This window comes from Neolamprologus multifasciatus, unplaced genomic scaffold (genome assembly GCF_963576455.1).
Source record: "Neolamprologus multifasciatus unplaced genomic scaffold, fNeoMul1.2 scaffold_37, whole genome shotgun sequence".
Lineage (NCBI taxonomy): Eukaryota > Metazoa > Chordata > Actinopteri > Cichliformes > Cichlidae > Neolamprologus > Neolamprologus multifasciatus.
This window is the reverse complement of record NW_028181994.1, coordinates 8,775-35,000: the sequence shown is the minus strand read 5'-3', so window position 1 is coordinate 35,000 and position 26,226 is coordinate 8,775. Positions and strand designations below refer to the sequence as shown.

Genomic DNA, 26,226 nt, shown 5'->3' with positions numbered 1-26,226 from the left:
TGCTGGTAGGCTCTTCTGTGGAGAGAGTTCCTTGTGTGGAACATGTCATACAGGTTTGCCACTTCCTGTTGAAAGCATGTCTTTAGCTTTGTCACAGATATCAGTTGCATGAATTACTCATTTAAAGTTGATAAAAAAGTGAGGATCCACACCTTGTCTCTAGAGCAAATGTGCTTCCTCCCATTCACATCACACACCCTGGCAAACATGATGAAGCGCTGATGGTCAAAGTTGTTCCGGATACCCAGGTGGTGGCAGTCCCTGAGATAGGAGTGAGAAAATACATAAATTTAAATAAATGTATTATGGTAAACTCTTGAAACCATCCTTGAGATTTGTTATATACAGAAAAACTGAATTTTATAAAATGTCATCAACACAAGGCCCACCTGGCAAAGTAGTCGAACTTGTTCACATCAATCTCATTTTGCTCGTTTGACACAATTTCATAGAGAAAGGATTTGTTCTCATCTCGACCTTTATATCTCCACTGTGGAGACGACACCAGAATTGACCTTCATAACAGAGATGATAACGAATGGTTTCATAAAATTAAGACAGTAACTGACCAGTACCTTAGTGTCTTCACTATTTAGAGGTTTAATCATCTCCTTGATAAATATCATGTCATCTGGAGATTTCAGCCCATACTGCTTCATCTCTTCCGTCAGATGATTCTCTTTCACCAGGTGATCAAACATCTCTAAAGAGGCATTCACATGCTGTAAGAGATACATTATTACTGTTTATGTTGATTAGGCATAACATTATGACTACTCCCAGATGAAGTGACACATTTTGTCCTTGAAGTTGATGTGTTAGAAGCAGGGAAAATGGATAAGTGTAAGGCCAAATTATGATGGCTAGATGACTGGGTCAGAGCATCTACCAAATCACAGCTCTTGTGGGGAGTTGCCAGTCTGTAGTGTACAGTATCTTTCAAATGTGGTCAGGAACAATGATAAATCAGAGACAGGGTCACATGTGGCAATTGATGCTTATTGATGCTGGTGAGCAAAGACTGGCCTGTGTGTTCGGATTCAACAGACTATGGCTCACTGGAGCCTATCCAGGTACCATAAAGAGGGTACATATAGAGTATGGTCGAGGTACCATACTGCCATCCTGTGGCCACAGTTGACTATTAGTAAGTAAGTAAAGTTTATTTATTAAGCGCTTTTTATAGACAGGTAGTCACAAAGTGCTGTGCACAAAGATTAAAATAAACAGTACGATAAATAGCAAAATGCACAATATACACAATATAGAGGTTAAATGTAAATTAAAAATGTAAAAAATGTAAAAAGCATTGGTCAACAGAAAGCTTGTTTAAACAGTAAAGTTTTTAACTGTTTTTTAAAGGATTCCACAGAGTCAGCCAAACGTAGTTGTAGAGGTAGACTGTTCCACAGCCTTGGTGCCACAGACTGAAAGGCTCCGCCCCCTTTCCTCTTCAGTCGTGTTCGAGGAGCAACCAACGACCTCTGAGTCTGTGAGCGGAGACGGCGAGCAGCAGTCTATTTTATGAGAAGCTTGGATAAATAATCTGGGGCCATTTAGTGCTCTGTACGTTAAAACAATGATTTTAAAATGAATTCTAAAATCTATTGGGAGCCAATGTAAAGAACATAAAATAGGAGCGATGTGAGCTCGCTTGCTAGAGCGAGTTAGTAGTCTGGCTGCTGCATTTTGTATAGCTTGGAGGCGAGAAAGAGATGATTTATCCAAGCTGGTAAACAGGGAATTACAATAATCTAAACGCGATGACACAAATGCATGGACATTTTTTTCCAGTTCAGCTAAAGAGACCATATGTCGCAGTTTAGAAATATTCATCAAAATGAAAGAAACAGGAACGAGACAGAGATTTTACGTGTGAGTCAAGGCCCAAAGAAGAGTCAAATATTACTCCAAGATTTCGAATATTTGGCTTAGCAGAAGAACAGAAAGGGGCAAGAACCGGACTGATTTTAGAATATAGATCAGGAGGAGCTATGATCATGGTCTCGGTCTTGTTCGTGTTTAAAACAACGTAATTGTTAGAAAGCCAATCAGAAACCTGGGTTAAGCACTGGACTAGGGTGGACAGCCTATCCAGCTGATGAGCCTTAAAGGACATATACAGCTCAATGTCATCAGTATAAAAATGATAAGACAGGTCACTAAAAGACTGAATAATGCCAGCTAAAGGAAGCATATAAAAAGAAAATAATAATGGACCCAAAACTGAACCCTGTGGAACCCCACATTTCAGGGCAGTGTTAGAGGAGAACCTGTGAGTCCTAACAGAAAAGGTCCTGTCTGATAAGTAGGAAGAAAACCAGTCTAAGGCGGTGCCAGATATACCAGCCAGAACCTTGAGCCTGTTGAGTAGGATTTTGTGGTCGATGGTATCGAAGGCTGCGCTAAGATCTAGCAAAATGATCACGGAACAATTTCCTGCATCAGATGCCATTAGTAGATCATTATAGACCCTTAAGAGAGCACTCTCGGTGGAGTGCTGCTTTTGAAAGCCAGACTGAAAAGGGTCGAAAATCTGCAATCGGCATAGTAAGGACCTGAACTGATTTTCTACAATTCTTTCTAGTAATTTACTTATAAATGGCAATCTTGAAATAGGACGATAATTACTAGTGGAGGTAGGATCCAGATTCTGTTTTTTTAACAGAGGAGTTACCTCAGCATGTTTAAAATAGGACGGAACACAGCCTTGCCTCAGTGAATTGTTGATGGTGGATAGTAATGTGAGACCAATGCTGGTGAGAGTCCCGGACAGGAAGGAGGGAGGCAATATATCTAAGGAGCATGATGAGGATTTCATTTTACCTATTACAGCAATTAACAAACTAACTATTGTCTCTTGTAGAGGAATCAATTGGAGCTGCTGAAATCTGCATTTGTATGGGTTAGGCATTCTCATGGGCATGTCTGTGTCCTGTTAAGAATAGCTAAAGCATATCAAGTCAATAGGCCATTAGCAATTTGTGGTTGTTTGCACATGTATATTGCAGATAAACCTCCATTGTCTCACAGTAGAAGTTTTTTGTTTTCTTCTCCTACCTTCCAGTCTTTATCTTGTGGGTCCGCTTCACGATTGAACATACGATCAAACAGATGAGAGAAGGGCCCATGTCCTTAATGGAGAAATATAAAATAGTGTGTAAATTATAAAGTGAGCCAGTTGTCAGCCAGTGATTATAAGATAGTCATACTCAGAAATCAAACATTTTGCATTAAAAAAAAGTTTTGTCGAATCTCGAGGGAAAAAAAATCATCTGAACTTTTTTGCGTTTTCAAAAACTTGATCTGTAGATTTAGTTTTACTGAATAAATAAATGTAATTTTTTATGTGAACAAGTGAATGCCGGTTTGTGAATGTCTTTTAGGCAAGACTCTTTTAAGTTAAAGTGTAGTTAATCGTCTTATATCTAATATCGGGATCTCAGAGAATATGTTTTATTTCATGAGGAGAAGCATTACTTGTAAAGTTTTTATTATATATGATCAAATAAACATGTTTGTTCACAGCTTATTCATGTTAACAAGACAATGCTCAGATATTGTTTTTACATTCTGTCTTCATTTGGGACTTCACACGACACATTCCCAGCACCGGATTCTCTCCTCACATTCATGCTCTGTTGGTTCATGCACTACTATTACAGTCATTCAGTCATTGCCATTGAGTTTACATTTTTTTTTCTTTGTTATTTTGGCCATCTCTCTCGCTGTGCTCTCTGGCAGGTAAATCTGGACCTCTGAACCTGCCCTGAGGTTACTGGCTCTATAAGACTATTTGCTGTATCTGCGCCGTTCTTTTCTTGCTTTCCTTCACACTTACTAAAACTACTTGTGGCAGATGTCCTCCCTCTCTGAGCCTGATTCTGTCAGGAGTTTTTTTTTTTTTCTCTTAAAAATAGTTCTCTTCCTAATTGCCCATGAGTGTTAGCTCATAAACATTTGTTGGGTTCACATTAGAGTTTAAAGGTCCATGCAGTAATCCCATTATGTTTATTATTAAAACTTTACTTTGATGTTCATACTTAAACATACCCATCAATAAAAGCCTAGCATATGGAATGTTGAAACACGGGCATCACTTACCCAGGTCACGGCAGAGACCTGCAATTTGCACACAGAGGACATCTCGTTTACTGATGTGAAGTTCTGGCTGCTTCACCTTGAGGGCTTTAGCAAGCTCTCCTGCTAAGTATGCCACCCTGTATAGTACACAGACACAAACATGGAAAGACAGAAGTCACTAAGCAACGTACTAAAGAAACTTATACTGGTGTGTCTGCAAACCTCTTGACATACCCAATAGAGTGTTCAAAGTGGTTATGCGATGCTCCTGGGAAAACATAATAACCGCCCCCAAGCTGCTTGATATGTCGTAGTCTCTGAAACTGAGGGGTGTCTATGATCTTGACAAGAAGTGGGTGCAACTCAATGTGGCCATGAATGGGATCATTAAACACCTGTGTGAAGATAAAAGAAACATTTTGATAAACCTTGTCTAATCCTTATGCAAAGAGGAGTAGTAGTGTTGAGTCTTTTTTGATGTGTTGCTTGATGCTTTGATTTGCTGCAGTATTTCACTTCTTATTCGTCATAGACTGAGAACAGGCTCAATATACCATAACCATAAAAAAACTACATGTGGATGGCTTAATAACAGCAGTTGAAAAACTTGGCAAAAAAAGATAAAAGCAAAACATGTAACCTGGAAACTTAAAAATCAACTAAAGATAAGCCTGACCAGCCTTTATTCTTACAGGAACACCTTGAACTCCACCCTGAGGAGAATAAACTCAGGCTCATAAAGCTTAAGCCCCTCTCATAAGAACAAACCATGCAAGCATTAATCAATTAGCTTATACTCAATACTCTTACCCAAAACATGACAACAATATTCTATTTATATTTTTGCAATAAACGATTCTGAATACAGGGGCCCACCGTGTGAATATAGTATGAAAGATAAGTCTTGATGCATGTGTTACATATGTGTTAAATACTTGTGAATTTCACCCAAAACACCCTTTTTTAAAATAAAATATTTCATTTTGCATTTTAATCTCCTCCTTGTGTGATCTGAGTCTGTGTGTGTGCGTTGCATGTGACATAGGCACGTGCATGTGTGCCCCGGTCACAGCTCCTTTCAACATGGCCGGAGGTAAGTCACTGCCACGCTGCACTCAGCTAATTAAAGTTTGTTAAGACCACAAGCTGCAATGCGTATACAGCCGAACTGCTGCATTTTTTTTGTTGTTATTAAGAGACTCATTTGAGGTAGGTTGTGTGGAGGGCAGAGTTCACTAATCCAAGTTTTTAATGAGATTTAGCCGAGGACGCAGCTGTAATGTTAGCATGCTAAGTTAGCCTGGTCACTAGCGGCAGGTGAACGTACTTGCTGCAGTTTTTTTTAACAGCGTGCATTCTTTTTTCCTTAGTCAGGAAAGGTGTCCTGGCAGGCGCGTGACACACACAATCACCCAGTTAAGTAAGTCCCAAAAGGTTGATTTTGATGATTGATCTGGATGTTGCATTTTCAATGGGAGAAAATAAAGAAACCATTGAAAACACAACATCCAGATGAATGGAAGTATTACTTACTGCACGTAACCTGTGAGCGGTCCAGGTTTAAAAAATACATTGCAAGGTCAGAATACTAAAAGTGGATAATTGAACTGGAATAGCTAGCCCAAATATCAAAGGGTTAAGCTAAAAATGACTTGAATACCGCTATTTAGTAACAATAATGATGCTGGCAGTTTTTTGGGGCTCTGAGGCATGTCTTGCCCCTCTCGAAAAATGATGTCTTGGTCAGGATAGCTTATACAGCAATGATGTACATCAGGGGTCTTGACCTCCAGGCCTCGAGGGCCGGTGTCTTGCAGGTTTTAGATATCACCCTGGGTCAGCACACTTGAATCAAATGATGAGTTCATTACCAGGCCTCTGGAGAACTTCAAGACATGTTGAGGAGGTAATTTAGCCATTTAAATCAGCTGTGTTGGATCAAGGACACATCTAAAACCTCCAGGACACCGGCCCTTGAGGCCTGGAGTTCCTACCCCTGATGTATATAAAATGACAGGCTGTCTCTTAGCCTAATTATGTGGAGCAGCTAGCATCTCCTGTCATTACGTGTGACATACTCTCCTGATATAGTCCAACAGATTGGACTTGCTCTCCAGGGGGATTCCACTCTACAGGTAGGCCAATCCCAAAATAATCCCCAACTGTGGGATCACTCTCAGGGCTGGTAGTGCAGAAAAATACCATTAAGAAAAAGACATGTCGATGAAAAAAAAGCCTCAGTTTTCATCCAGTTTTGTATGGAAAACAAAAAGTATTTCGATTTTGATGTCCACAGAACAGTCTCAGTCCTTTTGAAATGAATTTTAGCCCAGAGAAGACTGCAGATTTTCTAGATCATATCTTTGTATTTGTAGCTGACATAGTGAAATGTGTTCAAAGGCAATGATTTCTAGAAGCGTTCCTCAGCCCATGCAGTGATATCTGAAAGAATGTTTTGTTTTTTAACCTACTGCCACCTCAAGGCTTAAAGATCACAGGCATCCATTATTAATTTTTAGCCTTGTCACTTGCACCCAGAGATTGCTTCAGATTCTCTGAATCTTTTGACAATATCATATACTGATCAGATATTCAAAGTCTTTGCAATTTGACATTGAGGACATTATTTTGGAGTTGTTCCACAATTTTTTCGCAGACTGAGTGTTTGCTTCTTCTTAAGTTATGAGAAAGTCTGCCTTAGTTGTTTTTAGACTCAGTCATGTTACTGACTGCCCCAGAATGGAGGCTGATGCTAGGCTAATGATCCTCTAGTACCATGCCTTCTACTATGGCAATGGCAACTTGTTTAAATGAAAGTAATGAGTTTTCCAAAGAAGAAATTTAAAGGATGTTTTTGGATGGATAGTTACAGTCTTTTTGAATATTTTTGATACTGTACCAAATGATAAGAATCGGTTTTGTCCAAGAGTCATATCAAATCACCTTGCTTAGATGCGAAGGTGCTTCTTGGCCAAAGTGCTTTTCTATAGCATGACAGATGTTAAGACGGACACTTTCATCCCTAAAGAGTGAAAAAAAAAAAACCCATATGAAAACATAGCAGAAACATACCAAATTAACCGAGTTAACAATGCAACTTCTTTTAACGTGTATAAACTTACTTTATCCCAATTTTTTTCAACAGATCAGGAGTTAGTTGACGAAGATCAGTGATGTTGTGCTCTGGGTACATAAAGAAACAGGTAGCAGTCCTGTGATACATCTACTGTAACTATTATTAACAATATTGGCAAGAAAAGAAACCAAAAATATGTATTTTAGCCATTACAGGAATCAGTTTAATTTACTAAATTAGATAACTAACCTTTTATTTTGTCGTCATATTCTTTAAACAGAGTATCTCTCAGAAACTGAAATACTACTTTCAATGTACAGTCCTCCTGGACTGTTACTGAAATTTTGCAAGTGCCGGTGCTGGTGTCATCATCATCTTTTTTCTACACATAAAGTTGATTAGGAAAACCAAGATGACAGAGTTATGGAAGTGTACTCTGAACTGAGAATTCTGACAGTATGTATAATTTTTAATTGCAATTTTTATCATATCACTTTTTACATAGTAATGTCTAACTACCATTAGAAACAATAGAGTAGTACCTTAAAGTGTTCCTCTTTGCACGTCTTTTTTTGGTCCAACTGTGCAACCAAGAAAGGATATTTTATTTTACATGGATATTTGAATATTTTTGATACTGTACCAAATGAGAAAAAATAGTTTTTTTCATTTCACCACTTATTATAAGATAAAGACCAAGAGTCATGTTAAATCACCTTTCTAAGGTACTCCTTTATAGCCTTGTCAATTTTATGACGCTCACTTTCATCCCTAAAGAGTGAAAAAAAAAAACATAAACATAGCAAAAACATACCGAATTAACTGAGTGAAAAATTAACTTCTTTTAACATGGGTAAACTTACTTTATCCCAATTTTTTCCAACAGATCAGGAGTTAGGTGACGAAGATCAGTGATGTTGTGCTCTGGGTACATAAGGAAACAGGTAGCAGTCCTGTGATACATCTAGTGTAACTGTTATTATTAGCAATAATGGCAAGAAGAGAAACTAAAATAAGAGTAAAACGTGTATTCTAGCCATTAGAGTAATCAGTTTAATTTACTAAAGCAGATAACTAACCTTTTATTTTGTCTTCATATTCTTGAAACCCAGAATCTTTCAGAAACTGGCATACTTCTTTCAATGTCATTTTGCTAGCATTTGGTTTCAGTTCCCTTGAGTCTGTCTTGTTTTGCGTCTTGATGCTCTCAGATGTCAAGCCTTTAGGATGGGATGGTCTTATGAATAATTACAAGTGTAAAAAGGTGCAAGCATTTTAATCATAAAAAATAACTACCTGATATATTCCCCCTCTCTTTTGTCAAATAGTACCCTGCTTTTACTTGCAATGTTAAAGAAGAAGTTTTATTTCCATATTGATATCTTTGAACTGTTCTAAAAAATTGTAATATCTCTACTGTAGATGACTTTGCAGTTCGCAGTCAATTGTATTCTGATTTTTTGCCCCTTTCCAGTTCAAGTGCATAATCCTAGCTACTGTAGCCAATGTAGGATAAACAACTCTTGCTGCCATTCATCTGTAATGAGTGTTGCCTATTAGTCTACTCTTTACCTCAGCTGGTGTTTATGTCTAGTTACTCTGGAGGATGCTGTAAAAAATTGTGAAAGAAAACTGACACAAGTCAATGAGTCAGAGAATCTCACTTCTCTCTGATGACAGTGATACTAAGGTGAATTTCTGAGGATATCCTGAACAGAAGGACTGCTGTTTTACTGCTGTTAGCCGGTGTTAATGAAAATTTATTTGAAATGGCTCTAACATTCTTGGACTGAGACCCTTAGTAAATAAACTCTCATATGGTCTGAGAATGTATTCATATTGTTCAGGGCTTTAAATCTCTTGGATCTAAATAAATCTGCAGGGCCAGATCAACTTGATCCCTATTTTCTTATGTTGGCTGCAGATTTTATAGCAGAACCAATAACTGACATTTTTAATCTTAGCCTTTCGAACAGTGAGATCCCTGTAATATGGAAATCTGCCTATGTTCTTCCTTTGCTGAAAGGAGGTGATCCTTCAGATGTTAATAACTACAGGCCCATATCTAAATTGTGTGTTCTAGCAAAAGTTCTAGAAAAGTTCATTAGTGAACAACTGAAAGACTTTTTGGACAAAAATTCTGTTTTTTTCCAACATCAGTCAGGATTCAGAAAACAACACAGCACAATAACTGCTGCTATTAAAGTGGTTAATGACATCATTGATTTAATGGACTGCAAAAAATACTGTGCCGCTCTTTTTCTTGACTTGTCAAAGGCTTTTCATACAGTTGACCATGCTATTTTATTAAATAGATTAAACAATATTGGTCTATCTGTAAATGCTGTAAGTTGGTTTTCAAATTACTTGTCAGCAAGAAAACAATGTGTCCATGCTGCTGGGTCTTCTTCCTCTTTTCTCCCCTATTGTTCTCACAATATCATACAATTGATTGTCACAAAAATCAGAACAGAATTGGGGGAAAAGGCTTTTAAATATGCTGCTCCTGCTTCCTGGAACAATCTGCAGAAGGAACTGAAATGATCAGAATTGGTTACCTTGGTAGAGTTAAAGTCTGTCTTAAAGGAACGAGAGAATAGCTCTTTCACTCAGTGTGATTGTTTTTAACATGCAGAAGATGGAGCAATAAATCACTTGTATAAAGTAAAGATGCAACAATTCAACAATAAAATGAAGTCAGGTTTGTGAAAGACAGAAACATTTTGCAGAATGTATTTTCACATTTCACATTTCTTTTTATGTTTCCGCTTTCTTAATGAATCTTCGTCAATAACATGTTATAGACACAAGGCTAATCATTTTTACACAATTATCTGTGTTAATAGCAATTTAAAACCCAACTATCAAGAAATGTGTTGTATATATTTGTGTCAGTTACCTTGTCAATGGCAATGAATCTCACTTCAGTCTGCATGAAAAGGATGTCCTTGTTACTGATGATATGTACTTCAAGCTGTCTTTATATAAGGGAAATGTGGTGTTCAGTCTCCTCCCCTGTGCTTTCTGTCTTTCTATTTGTGTGTGTTTATCTATGGGTGTGGTGTTTGGATCACTGCTGCAATACCTGTGCATTGGATTTAGTGAATCTATTTTCAGAAACGGAATATTGCTTTCATTATAATTATTATTTGTAGTTTAGAACAATACCCCCATATCTACACAGGGAGTCCATCGGTCACATTGAACCTTCTACATTGGACCATATTTGTACTGTAGCTCAGTGACACAAACCAAACCCTGGCACTAAGAAAAGGATGTCTTTACATTTGGAGCCATTGTAGTTTCTGCCACAAAGATGGTGGATATTTGGTTTTAACTGCAGCCATCAGTTCCTACTTGCTGGTCCTTGAAGCCTGGAGCCTTCCGATCTCTCATCGAGTACACATGCTCAGTTTCCAGCCATTTAAATAAATCTTTTCAGTAAATATGACTCTTAAAATATAGGAAGGATGCTTTAAAATGGTCATTTTTAAAATGTTTCTCCTAACTTATCATGTAACTTGATACAATGTTAGTGGGCTTTCTTTTTGGTGTAGCAAATGCTTTTACAAAAATAAACTAGTATACAATACTATCGAGGCTATTAATCACCGAACATTAATCACTACGGGAGTCCCAGTGATGGTGGTCTGCTGTGAGCAATTACAAACTAGGAATTCAATCAATATAAATTTTTACATTTTCTAAAGCTGTTTCTCACTCTGAAGCATCAGTGAAGTCATTATGTTAGTTTGTAAGGATTTTTACAGAGGTTTAATATAACACAACCTTTGATGAGTTGGTACTTATTGCGACAATAAAAAATGATTTTTTTGTGAAGTACTCATGCTAAATCTGATGTGGAACTCCCATACTATTTGAAAGCTGCTTTCAGTTTTATTTTACTGACAGGAAACCATAGTCTCCAGTGTAAAATCTTACTGTGTTTCAGCTAAATCTGTATTTAACAGTACAAAATAATCACTGAAAAATTAATTTGTTGGTAGCTGTAATCAGAATTTCCGTTTTCTCTATAAGTACATTATTTTCTTCAGTTTTTTTCCTTCCCATTTTCTTGACATGATTAAATGGCTATGAAAATACTTTACAGAGCATTGTTAGGGTGTGGATGATTGCACAACAAAAAAGGGAACAGAAAACAGGGTGATGAGGAAGACTTGAATATAAAACAAGAGATACTTGTCGAACAATCAAGGTTTGTTGTGTTGTGTTCATCCTGTGTTTCCAGTTTATCTACTGCTGTTTTTATTTTGGTTCAAACATTAAGCATGTCAAGCATTGTTCAGTTTTCTCTTACCAAATGTTTGAACTCATACACGTGTTTTAAACAAGTCATATATGAACATGTTCTCACTCCCAAAGCGGAATATATTATGTTATGTGACAAATTGTTGGTATGTTACGCTTTCCGAAAAAAGGGGGAAACATAAGAATCATTTGGACTGAATCTACACATGTACATTTATTTTACTTTCTCCTCATGAATCGCTTTGGAAAACACTATCTGACACGATTAATGTTGTGGTTAAAGTTAGGGATAAGGTTATGGTTAGGATTACGGTTAGGGTTAGGGATGGAATACATGGCTGAAATGTGTGTTAGCAATGTGTGTTAGCACTGACCTCTCTCCTTTAGAGACCATATTTGGACCATATTCAAACAAAGCCACATATCTGCAATCTCATTCTTTTGGTCACTACCCAATGCTTGTGACCATAGGGTAGGGTAAGGATGTAGACCAACCAGTAAATTCAGAGCTTCGATTTTACACTCAGCACTCCCTTTACCACAACAGACTGGTACAGCTTCAATATCACTGCAGCATACAGCAAATGTATGAACAAACAAAATGTACTAGAAATACTGTGGACAGCACATTAACACAATACTATGGAAAAAAATGAAAACAACATGGAGTGGGTAATAGGTAGTGATTTGTAAATAATTCGACAGGAATAACTAGAGCGTATTATATTATGTCATACTACAGTCCTAACTAACTAGGTAGCTCATTGTCTTTCTCTAGTCAACACTTTTAAAAATAGAACTCCTTTTAGGGTCGCACCTGCCAGCATGATCTGATATCCTCGTGTTGGTGTTGTTCCCACATCATTATAATTAATGTCGTTCACGGTTCAACATTGCAAGTGACCACTCACACTGTTGTCACGTCATAGTTTTGCGACTTCAAAAAAAAAAACCTGTGAGAAACCGCTTCTCTCTTTAATAAACGGTAAGCATTATACATATTTTCCTTGCACTATTGGAATTTCATATATGAATGGAATGAGTCTGTGGAGATTAACAGTAATTTAAAACGAGCTAAATTTTTCCTGAGCCATCATATAAAAGTTTGTTCAAACCTGTCTCGAATAGAGAATGTGTGACGCATTTTGAAGCGCAAAATGCCACAACAAAGACCCCGTACTGTTGCCCACCTTAGGACTTGTTTGCAGGAAGAATGGTACAAAATTACACCTGAACCACTTCACTTGGTGTCTTCAGTGCCTGAATATGCCAGTTTTTCTGGACACACATTAATACGACACAATATTTAAGTGTTGTATTAATACTGTGTGTCCAGTTTTTCTACATCATTTTTTTGGTTCATGCATTAGGTGTGTCCAACTTTGTTCAATTCTGCTTATTCAACAGTGCAAAATAATCACAGAAAAAATATTTGTTGCTATCTCTAATCAGTCTGCCTTTCCTTTTACTCTTTCAAACCAATATTTACTTCAGCTTTCTGCATTTTCTTCACCTGATTAAATGGCTATGAAAATATTCTACAGAGCATCTTTAAGTTGTGGGTGATTGCACAACCAAAAAGGAAAGAGAAAGCATGATGATGAGGAAGACCTGAGTATAAAACAAGGAATACTTGTGGAACAATCACTCAAAGTCCGTTGTGTTGTTTTTATCCTGTGTGTCCAGTTTTTCTACTGCTTTATTTATTTTGGTTCATGGATTAGGCGTGTCCAACATTGTTCAGACTTGTTTTACCAATTGAGCTCATACACGTGTTTTAAACAAGTCATGTGTATACTTATTTAAAACACGTGTATGAGCTCAAACACTTGGTAAACAAAACTGAACAACGTTGGGCACATTTAACGCACATTTAACACATTTAAATACACTTAATTATACTGAAAACCCTGAAGAAAATTTAATTCCAAACACAAACAAGAACAAAATACCAGAAACATAGTTGGGGGATAAGAGTTTCATATTTTTTTTTAAAAAAATTATGTTTTACTATTTTTTGGGGTTTTTTAGATTTTTAAACTTCAAAATGGATCAGTTTGATATCCCTACCTCTCCATGTATTGCAATAAATTGCTGCTAACCATCTTTAATCTAGATCTTTTCTTTGAAGACAAGGCTAAGCATAGCTTTGCATCATTTAACTTAACAGGCCTGAGCAGCAATAATGCAAAGTATCTTCCAATATACCTGAGAGGCAAAATTGCAAAAGAATGCAATGTGTTTGGTGCAAAAAAACTCTGACAAGTTAGGATACTTATTTTAGTAGGTAACGCTTTAATGTTGCTATATGGATTATTTTGGTAGTAACCTTGTGTTTAACTGTACTTTGATACAACTCGTGGCTGAAAACGAATGGATCACCTGAAGACTCACATCACAGACAAATATTGTATTTCCTGCAATGAAGGAAGCACGAGCTGAGAACTGTTCAATAACTCAAGCGGTTAGCTCATATAATTCAAGCATGGATTAAAAATGTATTCTGATTTTGTTCATTCCAACAGATTCAGATGATTTTTCATCATCCAGAATATGAAAAACAATAGGTAGTAAAGTAACTATCTAAATGTTTTCTCATTTGAGGTGAAAATCTTCTGCAGCCTTTCACCACATGTTTAAATCAGATATTTTCCATTTAATGTTCCACAGTGTACACTCGTTGGCAGAGGAACAAAATGAGAACAGTTCCACCAAGGCTCGCAATTCTGGAAGAGCATGTGGGAAATGGAGGAAACACAACAACAATGTTCAGTGGCTAGTGGATCTAAAAGCAGAGCATAGCAACCTCACTGAACAAGATCCAGTAACCATCACAGTGGCAGACATTCAATTCAATTTTCAATTCTATTTTATTTATATAGCGCCAAATCACAACAAAAGTCGCTTCAAGGCTCTTCATAGATACAGAGAAAAACCCAACAATCAAATGAACATGCAAGAAAGTCTCCAGTATGAAGAACTGCACAGCATCAGGCCCTGATCGCCCTGACCTGATTCACGCCTACTGGCTAAAGAAGCTAACTGCACTTCACAAGCACCTGGCAACAGCACAACACTAGAGGCCTTTATACTTCTTACTGTTAGTAACTCATCTTTGATTTGGACGCATTTATCAAAAATAATAACTGAAAACACTGTAAGTGCCACAGGAAGTAACAAGGTAAACGTAAATTTCATTCAATTTAATTGTAGGTAAGTTATTAAGTTGATAGTTTAGTAAAGTTTATAACATTTTTCTTTCTATAGTAATAAAAATTGTGAAATCTTTTTAAATTATGATGTCTTGCAGTACATTTTGTGATTATTTAGCACTTTTACAAATCAATTCATAAAAGTCACATCTTGCTTTTTCTCTATTTAGGCTAATTGTTCGGGGGAAATCACTGCAATGACAGAATACTATTCACTGGATTAGCTGGCCCTAACCTAATATTTGAAGGGATTTTAAGCAAAAAAACACCCACTGCTTATTTACTGCAAACATCCTGAGGATGGACAATTGCAGTGCAAAGTGTGTTAAACATTATAGGCTCAAGTTACAATTGTTTGTGGAACCAATGTACAGACCTGTTTGAACTGGAAGACTCACCTTTTACCACTTTTTGCACAGTGTGCCTTATTGTCATGCATTTCTGTGTCTGACTTCCTTTGTGTTGACTGTCTCTCTGTTTGTGTATCCAAGGTTGTGGTGCTCCTCCCAGCTACCTGTTTGCACACCTGTCATCGATCATAACATCAGTGCTGTTATACTTCTGTACACAATGTATTTATATTGTCAGATACAGTAAGTATTCATAATTATTTCTTAGTATCATAAGTTTGCTTTCAACAGCTTATAATGAGCCCTCCATAACTCCCTCCAGGAAGCAGGTTCTCTTACACAGAGCCCTCCACCTTTCACCAAAGTTTTGTAATGTTATGTTTATGTTACAGACATTACAGGTTGTCCCAACACAGTTGGGGGCAATTTCATTTTCATTTTTATATGATGCCACCAATTTATATTCACTGACCCTTTAAGCCTCCGGCATGACAGCGTCTCAGCCATCAGACTCCATCACCATTGTGCAACTGCGAGCCATTATTTCTACTCCACTCAGCTCCTCATCCCTACCTCTTCATGTATTGCATATTGCAGTACATGAAGAGGTAGAGGTACATATATGCAATACATGTATTGCATATATGTATAACTTGCTGCTAACCATCTTTGTGCTGATAGTGTTAGTGCAGCTGTCCCTTTAATGGGTTTTGGGTGCTGTTGGAAAAAGTGTCATGTTATGTCATCAACTGCCAGGGAGAGTGTACACACACACACACACACACACACACACACACACACACACAGTTTGTAGGTTATTTTGCATGTTGAAAGGGAGCAAATAGAGAAAATGGATTTGAATGTGGAAACATTTACATATTTACTTTGAAACCCAAATATATAGTCAATACCCAGCATTTTGTATTTAACCAAATAAATTAAAACGTAAGACACTGAGTTTGTGGAACAACTTTGGATCACAGCCTTACATGATTCTCTGAAATTATTTCCAATGCAAACAAAACTTATTTAGAAATGAATGTGTGTTTAAAGAAGAACATTTTCCTAGCAAACATACCTTTTCAGGCCCACACGAAACAAAACAGAAAGCAATTAAAGAACAAACAAAAATCAACAAATCAACAAAACGAAATCAAAACAACAAAAAAAGACAAAAGGTTTATTCAAATAGTTATTTTTTTTCATGGCTAAATGAGACAGGTGACCCGGAAGTATATGCTTGGTAGCCATTGTAAGAGCTGAAACAACTCTCCAAATACTAAGGGAAGAAGTTTCCGTGCTTCCTTTGTTGTATTTTTACAGTGATATCATTACACAGGTATTTGTATTACTTTCTACAGTGGGCCTGTAAGGTCAAATGTACTGAAACTTAAGGAAGTACCAACAAGTAGAAAAATACTGCAGAAGCATATGCATTGTAACCATCTTTGTGCTGATAGTGTTAGTGCAGCTGTCCCTTTAATAGTTCTGATACCTGGTGACATCACAGGAAGCAGGAAGTAGTAAGGTTTAGTGAAGTTTGCACTTGGCCAAGGAGACTGCCATGAATCCACATGCATCTGCCCTCAATCCTTCGTCTCTTGGAGCATCGTCATCGATTTAGATTATTGTAGATTGTAGGTACAGTGGATATGTAAGATTTAAAGAATATCCTTTGTAATTGTAATTGTGTTATGTTTGTTTCAGTTTCACACTTTCTACATCATTAAACCTGTGGACAAAGAGTAGTGGTCTTCAGAGTCTTGATGGAACAAAAGTGTTAAACCTTGCTGCCGGTTCCTCTTCTGTGCAGTGTGAAGAGGGAAAGACAGTACTATCCTCATTCTCTATCTTTTCAGAATAGTTATTTTAGTTGGCAATGCTGTGATGTAAACTTATGGATGGTTTTGGTAGTAATCTTGTGACAACACTTCTAACAGTAATTTGATACAACTCATGGCTAAAGGTTAAGGGGCCACCTAAAGCCTTACGTCGCACACACAAATATTGTATTTCCTTCTATGGAGGAAGAAGGAGCTCAGGACTGTTCAGCAACTCAAGTTGGTGCAGTTAGCTCATTTAGTATGGATGAAATATTTATTTTGATGTTGTTTATTCCAACAGATTCAGAAGATTTCTTATCACCCTGAACATGAAAAATAATAGGTAGTGAAGTTACTATCCAGTTGCTGTCATTTAAGGTGATGATCTTCTGAAGCCTTTCTTTTGTGGAAAATAGTGACAACCAATGTTAATAAACCATGAAAAATTAGTGTTACGTAGCAAACTAGCCATGGTTTCTGTCATCTAGTTAGGCTAGCAATCGAGTTACTACAAGAAATAAATATAAAGACACAACAAACCAGAGAAGAATGACACAGGTAGATCAGATACTACAGAAAACTGTCTTTAGTCTGATGTCAAAGGAGCTTGGAAAGAAAAGCATCTGGACTTCTTTAAGTTCCTTAAAAACATTTCACCTCTCATCCGACAAGCTTCTTCAATTCTAAGAGGATGATATACCCTGTGTAGCATGACACCCCATCGTATTTCAGACCCAGCTACACAACTGAGCAAAAACTAGTTCATCCCAAAGACAGAACTACTAAACACAAACTTAACAATGTGGTGTATGCTGTACAGTGCAGCGAGGAATGCTCAGACCTCTACATTGGAGAGACCAAACAGCCACTTCATGAAGGCATGGCACAACATAGAAGAGCCACCTCCATGGGACAAGACTCTGCTTCAAAGACTAAAGAACTCATAATAGACTTCAGAAGGAAAAAGACAGCGACCCAACCACTAATCATCAGCAGGGACTGTGTGGAGAGGTTGGCAGACTTTCGCTTCCTGGGAGTCAACATAAAGGAGAACCTTTCCTGGAGCGTGAACACCTCTGAGCTGCTGAAAAAGGCCCAACACAGACTGTGCCTTCTGAGAACTCTCAGGAGGAATAATATCACACAGAGACTGCTGGGTCCTTCAACAGAGCCTCGATTGAGAGCGTATTTACGCACTGCCTATGCATCTGTTACGCTAGCTGCACAGTGGCTCAGAGGAAAGCACTCCAGAGGGTCATTAACACTGCTCAAAGGATCTCCAAAAGTTGATTCTGTTCATTTGGACGTAGCATTTTCAGTGGGAGAAACGTTTCGTCACTCATCCAAGTGACTTGTGTCCTTGGGCAAGACACTTCACCTACCGCCTACTAGTGTTGGCCAGAGGGGCCGATGGCGCGATATGGTAGCCTCGCTTCTGTCAGTCTGCCCCAGGGCAGCTATTTTCTAAATTGCAAGAAGTCGCAAAATGACACACTGAAGCTGCACAAACAGCGCCATGCCATTCTTTCCAATTTCCAGTTGGACCATTGTCTATTTGTCAACATGACTGGACATCAAAAGGAACATTTGAGTCGTGTCGGGTTCCTTGGGTTACAAGGCCATTGACCCCAAACACACCTCCAGGCTTTCTAAGGCTATTTGATCATGAAGGAGTGTGATGGACTGTGCCAGGTTTCCTGGCCTCCACAGTCACCTGATCTAAACACAATAGAGATGGTTTGGGATGAGATCAACTGCAGAGTGAAGGCAAAAGGGCAAACAAGTGCTCGGCATCTCTGGGAACTCTTTCAAGACTGTTTGAAAACCTTTTCAGGTGACTACCTCACGAAGCTCATCAAGAGAATGCCAAGAGTGTGCAAAGTTGCATTCAAAGCAAAGGCTGGTTATTGACTATGTGCACGTTAGCATATGCTACTTCCGGTGCGGAAACTCCTGTGGGGAGCTTTGTTTCCGGTGTCCTATTCGCGCCCTGTTTACGGTCCAAAACAAGTTAAGCAAATGAATAAATCAAGCGGCGATTTACATTTCTATAGATGTCTCGGGCATTTACCCAATATATCTGTAAATGATGTTCATTGACGCGCCTCAGAGCAAAAGAGAAAAGGGATTCAAATGTTATATTTCTCAGCTGTCCCTCGTTTATCGCAGGTGTTATGTTCTAAAAATAACCAGTGATAGGTGAAATCAAGTAGCCAATTTTATTTTTTGACGGTGCAAAACGTTTCGTGGACATCGTGGACATACAGTACCGCACTTAATAGTTTAATAATTTATATAGCACATTTAATTACAACAAGAGCGTTGACCAAAGTGCTGTACAAGAATACAACATACATAATAAAATTGTACAAGAATACAACATACCTAATAAAACAACTTAGAGTATTAACAGCAAACACCAAATATGAATTAACAAATAACTCTTATGCTGTATTAAAAGCCAGTAAATAAAAGTGCGTTTTAAGATAAGATTTAAAAAGATTGACAGTGGGAGCCTGTCTGATGTGTAGGGGTAGATTATTCCACAGCTTGGGCGCTACGACTGCAAATGCTCGATCACCTCTATGAACCAGCCTCGACCTTGGTACGGCTAAAAGCAAAAGATCACTTGATCTAAGAGATCTAAGGGGGGTATAAGTCTGCAGGAGTTCAGATAAATACCCGGGAGCCTGTCCATTCAGGGCTTTGTAAGTCAACAATAAAATTTTAAAATTAATTCTGAAGCGGACAGGGAGCCAATGAAGGGAGGCAAGTACCGGGGAAATGTGTTCGCATCTTTTAGTACGCGTCAGAAGACGAGCTGCAGCATTCTGGACCAACTGCAGCCTTGCCAGGCAGGTCTGGCTAACTCCAGCATATAAGGAGTTACAATAGTCCAGCTGGGATATAATGAAAGCATGAATCGCTCGTTCAAAGTTTTTAAAAGATAAAAATGATGTCACCTTAGATAAAAGCCTCAGTTTGAAGAAAGACCGCTGTACGACTGAGCTAATTTGTTTTTTAAAGGTGAACTTGCTGTCAAATATAACCCCAAATTTTTGGCATGTGATTTGACAAAAGGCTCAAGACTGTGCAGGTTAAAATTAGTGGTGTTGGGATTGCCGCTTGGTCCAAAAATTATCACTTCGGCTTTGTTCTCATTGAAGTTAAGGAAATTAGAGGCCATCCAGGATTTAACTTCATCGAGACACTGAAGTAAAGGATCTAGTGAGGCAGAACTATTTCCCTTCAGCTGAAGATAGATGTGAGTATCATCGGCGTATGAATGAAAACAAATGTTATATTTTCTAAAAATTAGACCTAGAGGCAGCATATAAATGGAGAACAATATTGGCCCCAGTATAGATCCCTGGGGAACACCACAAGTAAGGGGAGGAAGAGATAAAATCGCCAAAGCTCACAGAGAAGGTCCTGTCAGACAGGTATGACCTGAACCACTCTAATGGGGTGCCCTTTATGCCACAATGCTCCAACCATGAGATTAAAACGCTGTGGTCAACGGTATCAAAGGCAGCGGTCAGATCTAAGAGCAGAAGCACAGCTGAGTCACCTGAGTCAGTGGCTAATAAAAGATCATTAAGAACTTTTAAAAGCGCGGTTTCTGTGCTATGAAGAGTTTTAAAACCAGACTGAAACCTCTCAAGAACATTGTGTCCATTTACAAAAGATTGCAGCTGAACAAATACAATCTTTTCCAAAATTTTCGACAGGAAGGGGAGCTTTGAAATAGGCCTGAAGTTAGTGAGGACGGAGGAGTCAAGATTAGGTTTTTTGAGTACAGGTTGTACAACAGCATGTTTAAAACAGGCTGGCACAACACCTGAGCTAAGGCTGCTATTAAAAATAGCTAAAATGTCAGAACTGACAACCTTAAAAACCTTTTTTAGAAAATGTGTTGGAATAATGTCATTTGGACACGATGATGTCTTTGTACCACTACATACTTCCTCCACCTGATCAAGACACACAGGCTCAAACTGATCAAAAACAGCAGAGCAGGTGAATATTTTAGACGTGTCATGTGAAGGCAGGGCGATCATAGATCGAAGCTGTTTTATCTTATTGATAAAAAACTGCAAGAACCTTTCACAGGTGTCTGAGGAGCTATTAATACAAGAAGCTGGGGAAATATTCAGGGCAGAGTCAATAATTGAAAAAAGAACCCGAGAATTATTGGAGCTATTCTCAATAACATTAGAAAGAAACCTTGACTTTTCTGCTTTAACAATGTCCTGATACCTGTACAGACTGTCTCTCAACATGAGAAACCTGCAGCCCATCTTTTTTCCACTTACGTTCAGCCTTCCTCGTCTGGCTGAATGAGTGGCCTTATTTACCCATGGGTCTGGTCGTGGTTTCGAGCTTATAGTTTTAAAAGGAGCGACCTCATCAAGGACAGTTTTGCATTTATCATAAAAATTAACTGTCATTTCCTCGGTACCAAAGCCAAGGGGAGATCTTATAACTTTTTTAAAAGCAATAGAAAATTGTTCTGTTGTAGATGGGTTAAAAACACGACAACGACGTGTTGAAATAAGAGGTGTAAAATGGCGGAGAGATAAAAATATGTCAAACACAACAGGGCAGTGATCAGAAAAAACAGCATCACATATTTCCATGTTTAGGACCAGTAACCCTAAAGACAGCACAAGATCCAATGTATGACCCTGTTTCTGGGTTGGCCCAGACACAAGTTGAGCAAGACTGAAGGAGTCTATCAAACTTAAAAAGTCTCTGGCCAGCGAATTGGAGGGACAACACACGAATATTAAAATCTCCAACGATTAAGATTTGATCGTAGCTTGGCACAGTTCCAGCTAAGAAGTTTGAAAAGTCTTGGGTAAAATCCTTGTGATATTTTGGAGGTCTGTATACAGCTGCAACGAGTGTCGGGCGGGGATGCCCCAATTCAAACGCCAGAAGTTCAAAACTAGAATACGAGTCAGTTAAGAGTTGTTTTCAAGAGAGCTTCTTCCTAAAAACAGCTGCCACTCCACCACCACGGCCAGTCATCCTCGGCACATTAAGAAACTCACAGTCATGCGGTAAAAGTTCAGTAAAAGAACTGGACTCACCGACTCTCTGCCAAGTTTCCGTTAAAAGCATTAGATCCAGTTCCCGATCGGTAAAGAAGTCCTTAAGAATAAACGTTTTGTTTGCTAGCGATCGAGCATTAACAAGACTTAATCTCAGTGGTACAGGTGGCTCAGCGGCCGATGTGGGTGCCCGACCTATCGGCCGTAGATTCTGAGGGTTTACTCCACCTGAGCGAAGACGGGGGACGCTGGCGCGGGGTTATTGTCGTAAGCCCGACAACAGGTGTCAGGCAGGTGTAAGCCATGTCCAGAGAGTGCCAGTAGTTGACGCGGTTAAATCCAGTCAGGATAGGGTGAGGTATTTTTCGAAATCGTGTCCAGGTAGCCTTCATTCTCACCAATAAGCCACTGCGTTTCCCACGGCGTCTACGGCGCCCTCTCAGTTGAGATAGCACCGGAACGCAACGGAGAGTAGCTGGAACTCCTGACAGGAGCGGAGGGGAGAAGGTTCCCTGATATCCACGATTGCAATAAGGAGTTTTTAACTGAGAGGATCTTAAAGCCAGCAGCATTTGGCGATCATATACAAGCAGAGAGTTAGCATGGTTTAAAACAAAGTAAAACTAAAACACTAGTACAAACAGAATCAGACGGCAAGCCGTACACACTGGCGCCATCTTGAATTTTTTGAGTGACTTCAGAGTCACACTGCTAGCATCGATGCAGCAATTCTGTACTGTACAGGAGAGACGTCACGGAGGAGATCGTGTGCAGTAGTGATGTGCGGATCGATCCTGAAATATCGATTCCTCCGATACCAGTCATTTATGTTCTAGAATCGATTCTCACATTAAAATATCGATATTTTAGTAATTTAGAGTAAATTTGTAGTTTATCATTAACAGGAACATAGTAGAAAGAAACTATAACATTCGGATTGTCTACATTCAAAGGAACTACTTCCTCTTCCGCCTTTGATAGTCATGTGCAAAATACGGCTGTATAAATGTCTTGTAGCCCCTTGGCGTGCGCACTCACAACAATGGCTGAGCGTAATTGTGTAAAAAAGAGTTGTTGTTGTACTAGGGAGACATTCAAAAGGGCTGTTGGGGGGGGGGGGGGGGGGTGATAAATACATTTTACAGGGTTTATTTATCGGATAAAATACATTAAATGTCACCGTTATTATTGGCCGGCCCGGAAACAGCGGGGGTGTCCAAATTCAGAGGCTGCTTCCTCCTGAGGACCCGGCCTTCGCGGTCTAAAGAAAGCCGGGTAGAACATCACGAGCTCCCTCAGTGGAGTGAAACTCTGCTGTCTGCTCATTGCTATCTAAAATATAACCGGGCACTGACGTAAACTCTTCTGTTTAATCATTTTCTGTTTGACGATTATTCAGCTGTGTGAAAACCCCGGCGGAACCCTCCCGAGGGATTAATAAAGTTAAATTTAATTTAATCTAATCTAATAACTCTTAGCCAAACCAATTTACTCACGAACAAATAAAACACTGAAAAAGCCAAACAATAACATTTTTAAGTTATCAAAGTGACTTATATATCATGTTTAACCCGAGTAGCGAAAGACCGCGGGGGTTTGAAAACAATGTGTCAGTCGGCTCAGATATTTGAAGTTTACACAGCTACATTCTCACCTGAAAATATGTTAAAAGTTTTTTGCGACCCAGAAAGAGAAATAAGAGTAATATTAAAACTAAGTAGCTGCAGTAGTAGTAGCCATAGTTGGAAACTGAAATTGGCTGGGCCACGCTATGAATTCTGCTATAGAGATTGACAGACCACGTGACTTTCGCGCATTGCATGCCGGTAACTCGTGGCAAAACAATCCAAGTACCGCATCAAATGCAAGCATTTGCAGCACCGCAAAACATTCATTCTCCGGTTCCAATACCTTCTTGCTTTTTCTTTGCCCCCAAAAAAGTTATGTACGAAACGAAGGAGAACAATGCCGGTCCGTACAAAGACAGACTCGACGAAAAGGCAAAGAAAAGATACGAGGAAAAAATCAGAGGAGTGAAAGGGTTAGACCCTTACGAGCACACAGAGGGACAAAATACGTTAGCGTGCTGCCCAACTTTCACCACGCTCATATTTATAATTATACGGTTCTTGGAGTGAGTGCATACACTCATGAAGTTTAGTAACTTCAGGTCACTGCAACAAGCCCAGGTACAGTTTACCGACGGATGGGTACAGGACCATGAAATGCACGGTGTAGAACGAAAGACCATCGTACCTATCATAAGTTTACCTCACAAATCGTCTTCATAAATACACATCGTTAACCGTTTATTAATAGGACCTTTGAGCTCAACGGTAATTAATTAGTAGTGGAAATAATTTCTGGTTCGCGTTACAGAAATGTAGCAGTGACAATAATATTGTATGCTGTAATCGTATTGGGCAATTAGTGATAGCATAGCGCCACAATTTCTGTTCAGCGCCAGACTTGCTTGTAACCTATATCACCAATTATGTTATGAAAAATGACGTATTAACTACTACAAAACACTGACCTTTGTGGAAATGCTTGGAGCAGACTAACCTGTGAGCTGGATGTTCTGGGACGTTATATTTGGTCTTTGAATGGCTGCAATCCAGGCCATCTGTCGCCTCTTTTTACTTCGGAAACATGGCTCGAATAATTTCTCTTCAACGACGTAATCCGATAAAAAAACAATCTCTTTACCCGTCGGCTTCCCTTGGCTGTCATGCGACCGGCTATTGCAGTTAATAATACAACAGCTTCTTGACAGTTTTTTGTGTTTCTTTTTATCGCTGTGTAACTGATTTCAATTGAAAGCCTGCGTGCGCTAGTACCTCTTGCCACGAGTTCCCAGAATTCTTTGCGGTTTTACCCTTGACTGACGTCACATTTTCAATCTCTATATGGTTTTTCAATTTTGTTGTCTGGGTGGAAAATCTGGAAAAATTCGGGAGAATGGTAGCTCCGGGAGATTTTCGGGAGGGGCACTGAAATTCGGTATTCTCCCGAAAAAATCGGGAGGGTTGGCATGTATGGTTGTGGCAACATCACTAACCTTGTCAAACACCTCACAGTAAATCATATCACAGAATATGAGGAGCGTATGTTGAGGCAAACTAAAGAGGAGGAAAGGGACAGGTGCTGATAGGGCGAGACAGTCTCTCACGGAGTCCTTTAGTGCTGCAGGCAGGCAAGGTGTTCAAATGTTCAAACTTCCGGTTTTTTATTTCTATATGATGAACTCTGCATTATTAAGTGATAAGAACAAGTAATCTGATGTCCTGTAATCATTATGATGCTATAATTTGAGATACAATAAATAAAATAAGTTTTTGTACAAAGTATCGGTATCGGATCAGTATCGTCGATACCACCCTGAATATTACTTGGTATCAGATCGGAAAGGAAATCAGTGGTATCGCACATCACTAGTGTGCAGCGATCAGGACGCAGGACACAATGTGATGTAAAAATAAGCATGCAAACTTGCACTAAAAAATCGGCGAAACAGCGAGGTGAAAGGTGAACCGCGTTATTAGCGAGGGACCGCTGTAATTTTGAAGGTAAGTCACAACATACCCTTTGTAAATACTAATGTACCGTTACCAGCAATCATTCATTTTTTGTGTGTCTTTTTTCACGGTTTGTTAACATGCTGTGTAGGTGTGTACTTGACTAGCTGATATCCACATAACGGGGAAACATCTGGTTTGACTATTCTTCACCTGTAGTTTGAATGCTGAACATTTGCCTGTTTAAATCATGAGACCAGTTACTATACAGAGATGTGCTTCTGAGTGTGGACGATGCTGCTGCAGTTCTGCTTATGTTGAGTGATGTAAACAACTGATCGATTTAAACTCTTTAAACGTCAAAATTGATCATTAGATTTTTTATGACACAACAGTGGTGAGTGTTCCCACCTTCTGCTCTTTGTAACTTAACGCGATCTTTCCGTTTTCGAGTTTTGGACATCAATTTTGGAGAATATCTTCGCAGTAGCGATTGACCGCAAAGTAAAGCTACCGGAAATGTACAACCCCACATCCGGTCTCAAACCAGGAAGTTAGCATTTTCTCGTGCACAGGGTCAATTTGAAGCATCTAAAATATAAAACATGTTGTGAGTTGTTTCACACTTTTTTGTTTACCACATAAACAAACACATTTTCCATATGTGTTCAAAACAGAAGTCGGGCTTAATGTGCTTTAGGATGAAATGAAAATGCAGCTCCTTATTCACTTGTCTACAACATCATTGGTCATTTAGAATTGAATTAATTTCTTTTAAGAATTTTGAACTGCTATCTTGCAGACTTAAAAGGAGTTTCTAAATTCATGCAGCGTCTGT

The 26,226-nt window shown here is 38.7% G+C and overlaps 1 protein-coding gene across 1 annotated transcript in view; it reads right to left on the bottom strand.

Annotated features, from left to right (window-relative positions):
* The window catches only part of LOC146490292 (deoxynucleoside triphosphate triphosphohydrolase SAMHD1-like), a 16,621-nt gene extending 10,333 nt beyond the window's left edge, over window positions 1–6,288 (bottom strand). The window contains exons 1-8 of the mRNA XM_085153355.1: window positions 6,151–6,288; window positions 4,318–4,478; window positions 4,105–4,220; window positions 3,061–3,134; window positions 570–722; window positions 390–490; window positions 153–261; window positions 1–65 (exon numbers count right to left, since the gene is read on the bottom strand). The exon at window positions 1–65 is cut by the window's left edge and continues 27 nt beyond it. Coding sequence (XP_085009481.1) covers window positions 1–65; window positions 153–261; window positions 390–490; window positions 570–722; window positions 3,061–3,134; window positions 4,105–4,220; window positions 4,318–4,478; window positions 6,151–6,288 — 917 coding nt within the window. The remainder of the gene's footprint in view (window positions 66–152; window positions 262–389; window positions 491–569; window positions 723–3,060; window positions 3,135–4,104; window positions 4,221–4,317; window positions 4,479–6,150) is intronic.
* Between the last annotated feature and the right edge of the window lie 19,938 nt (window positions 6,289–26,226).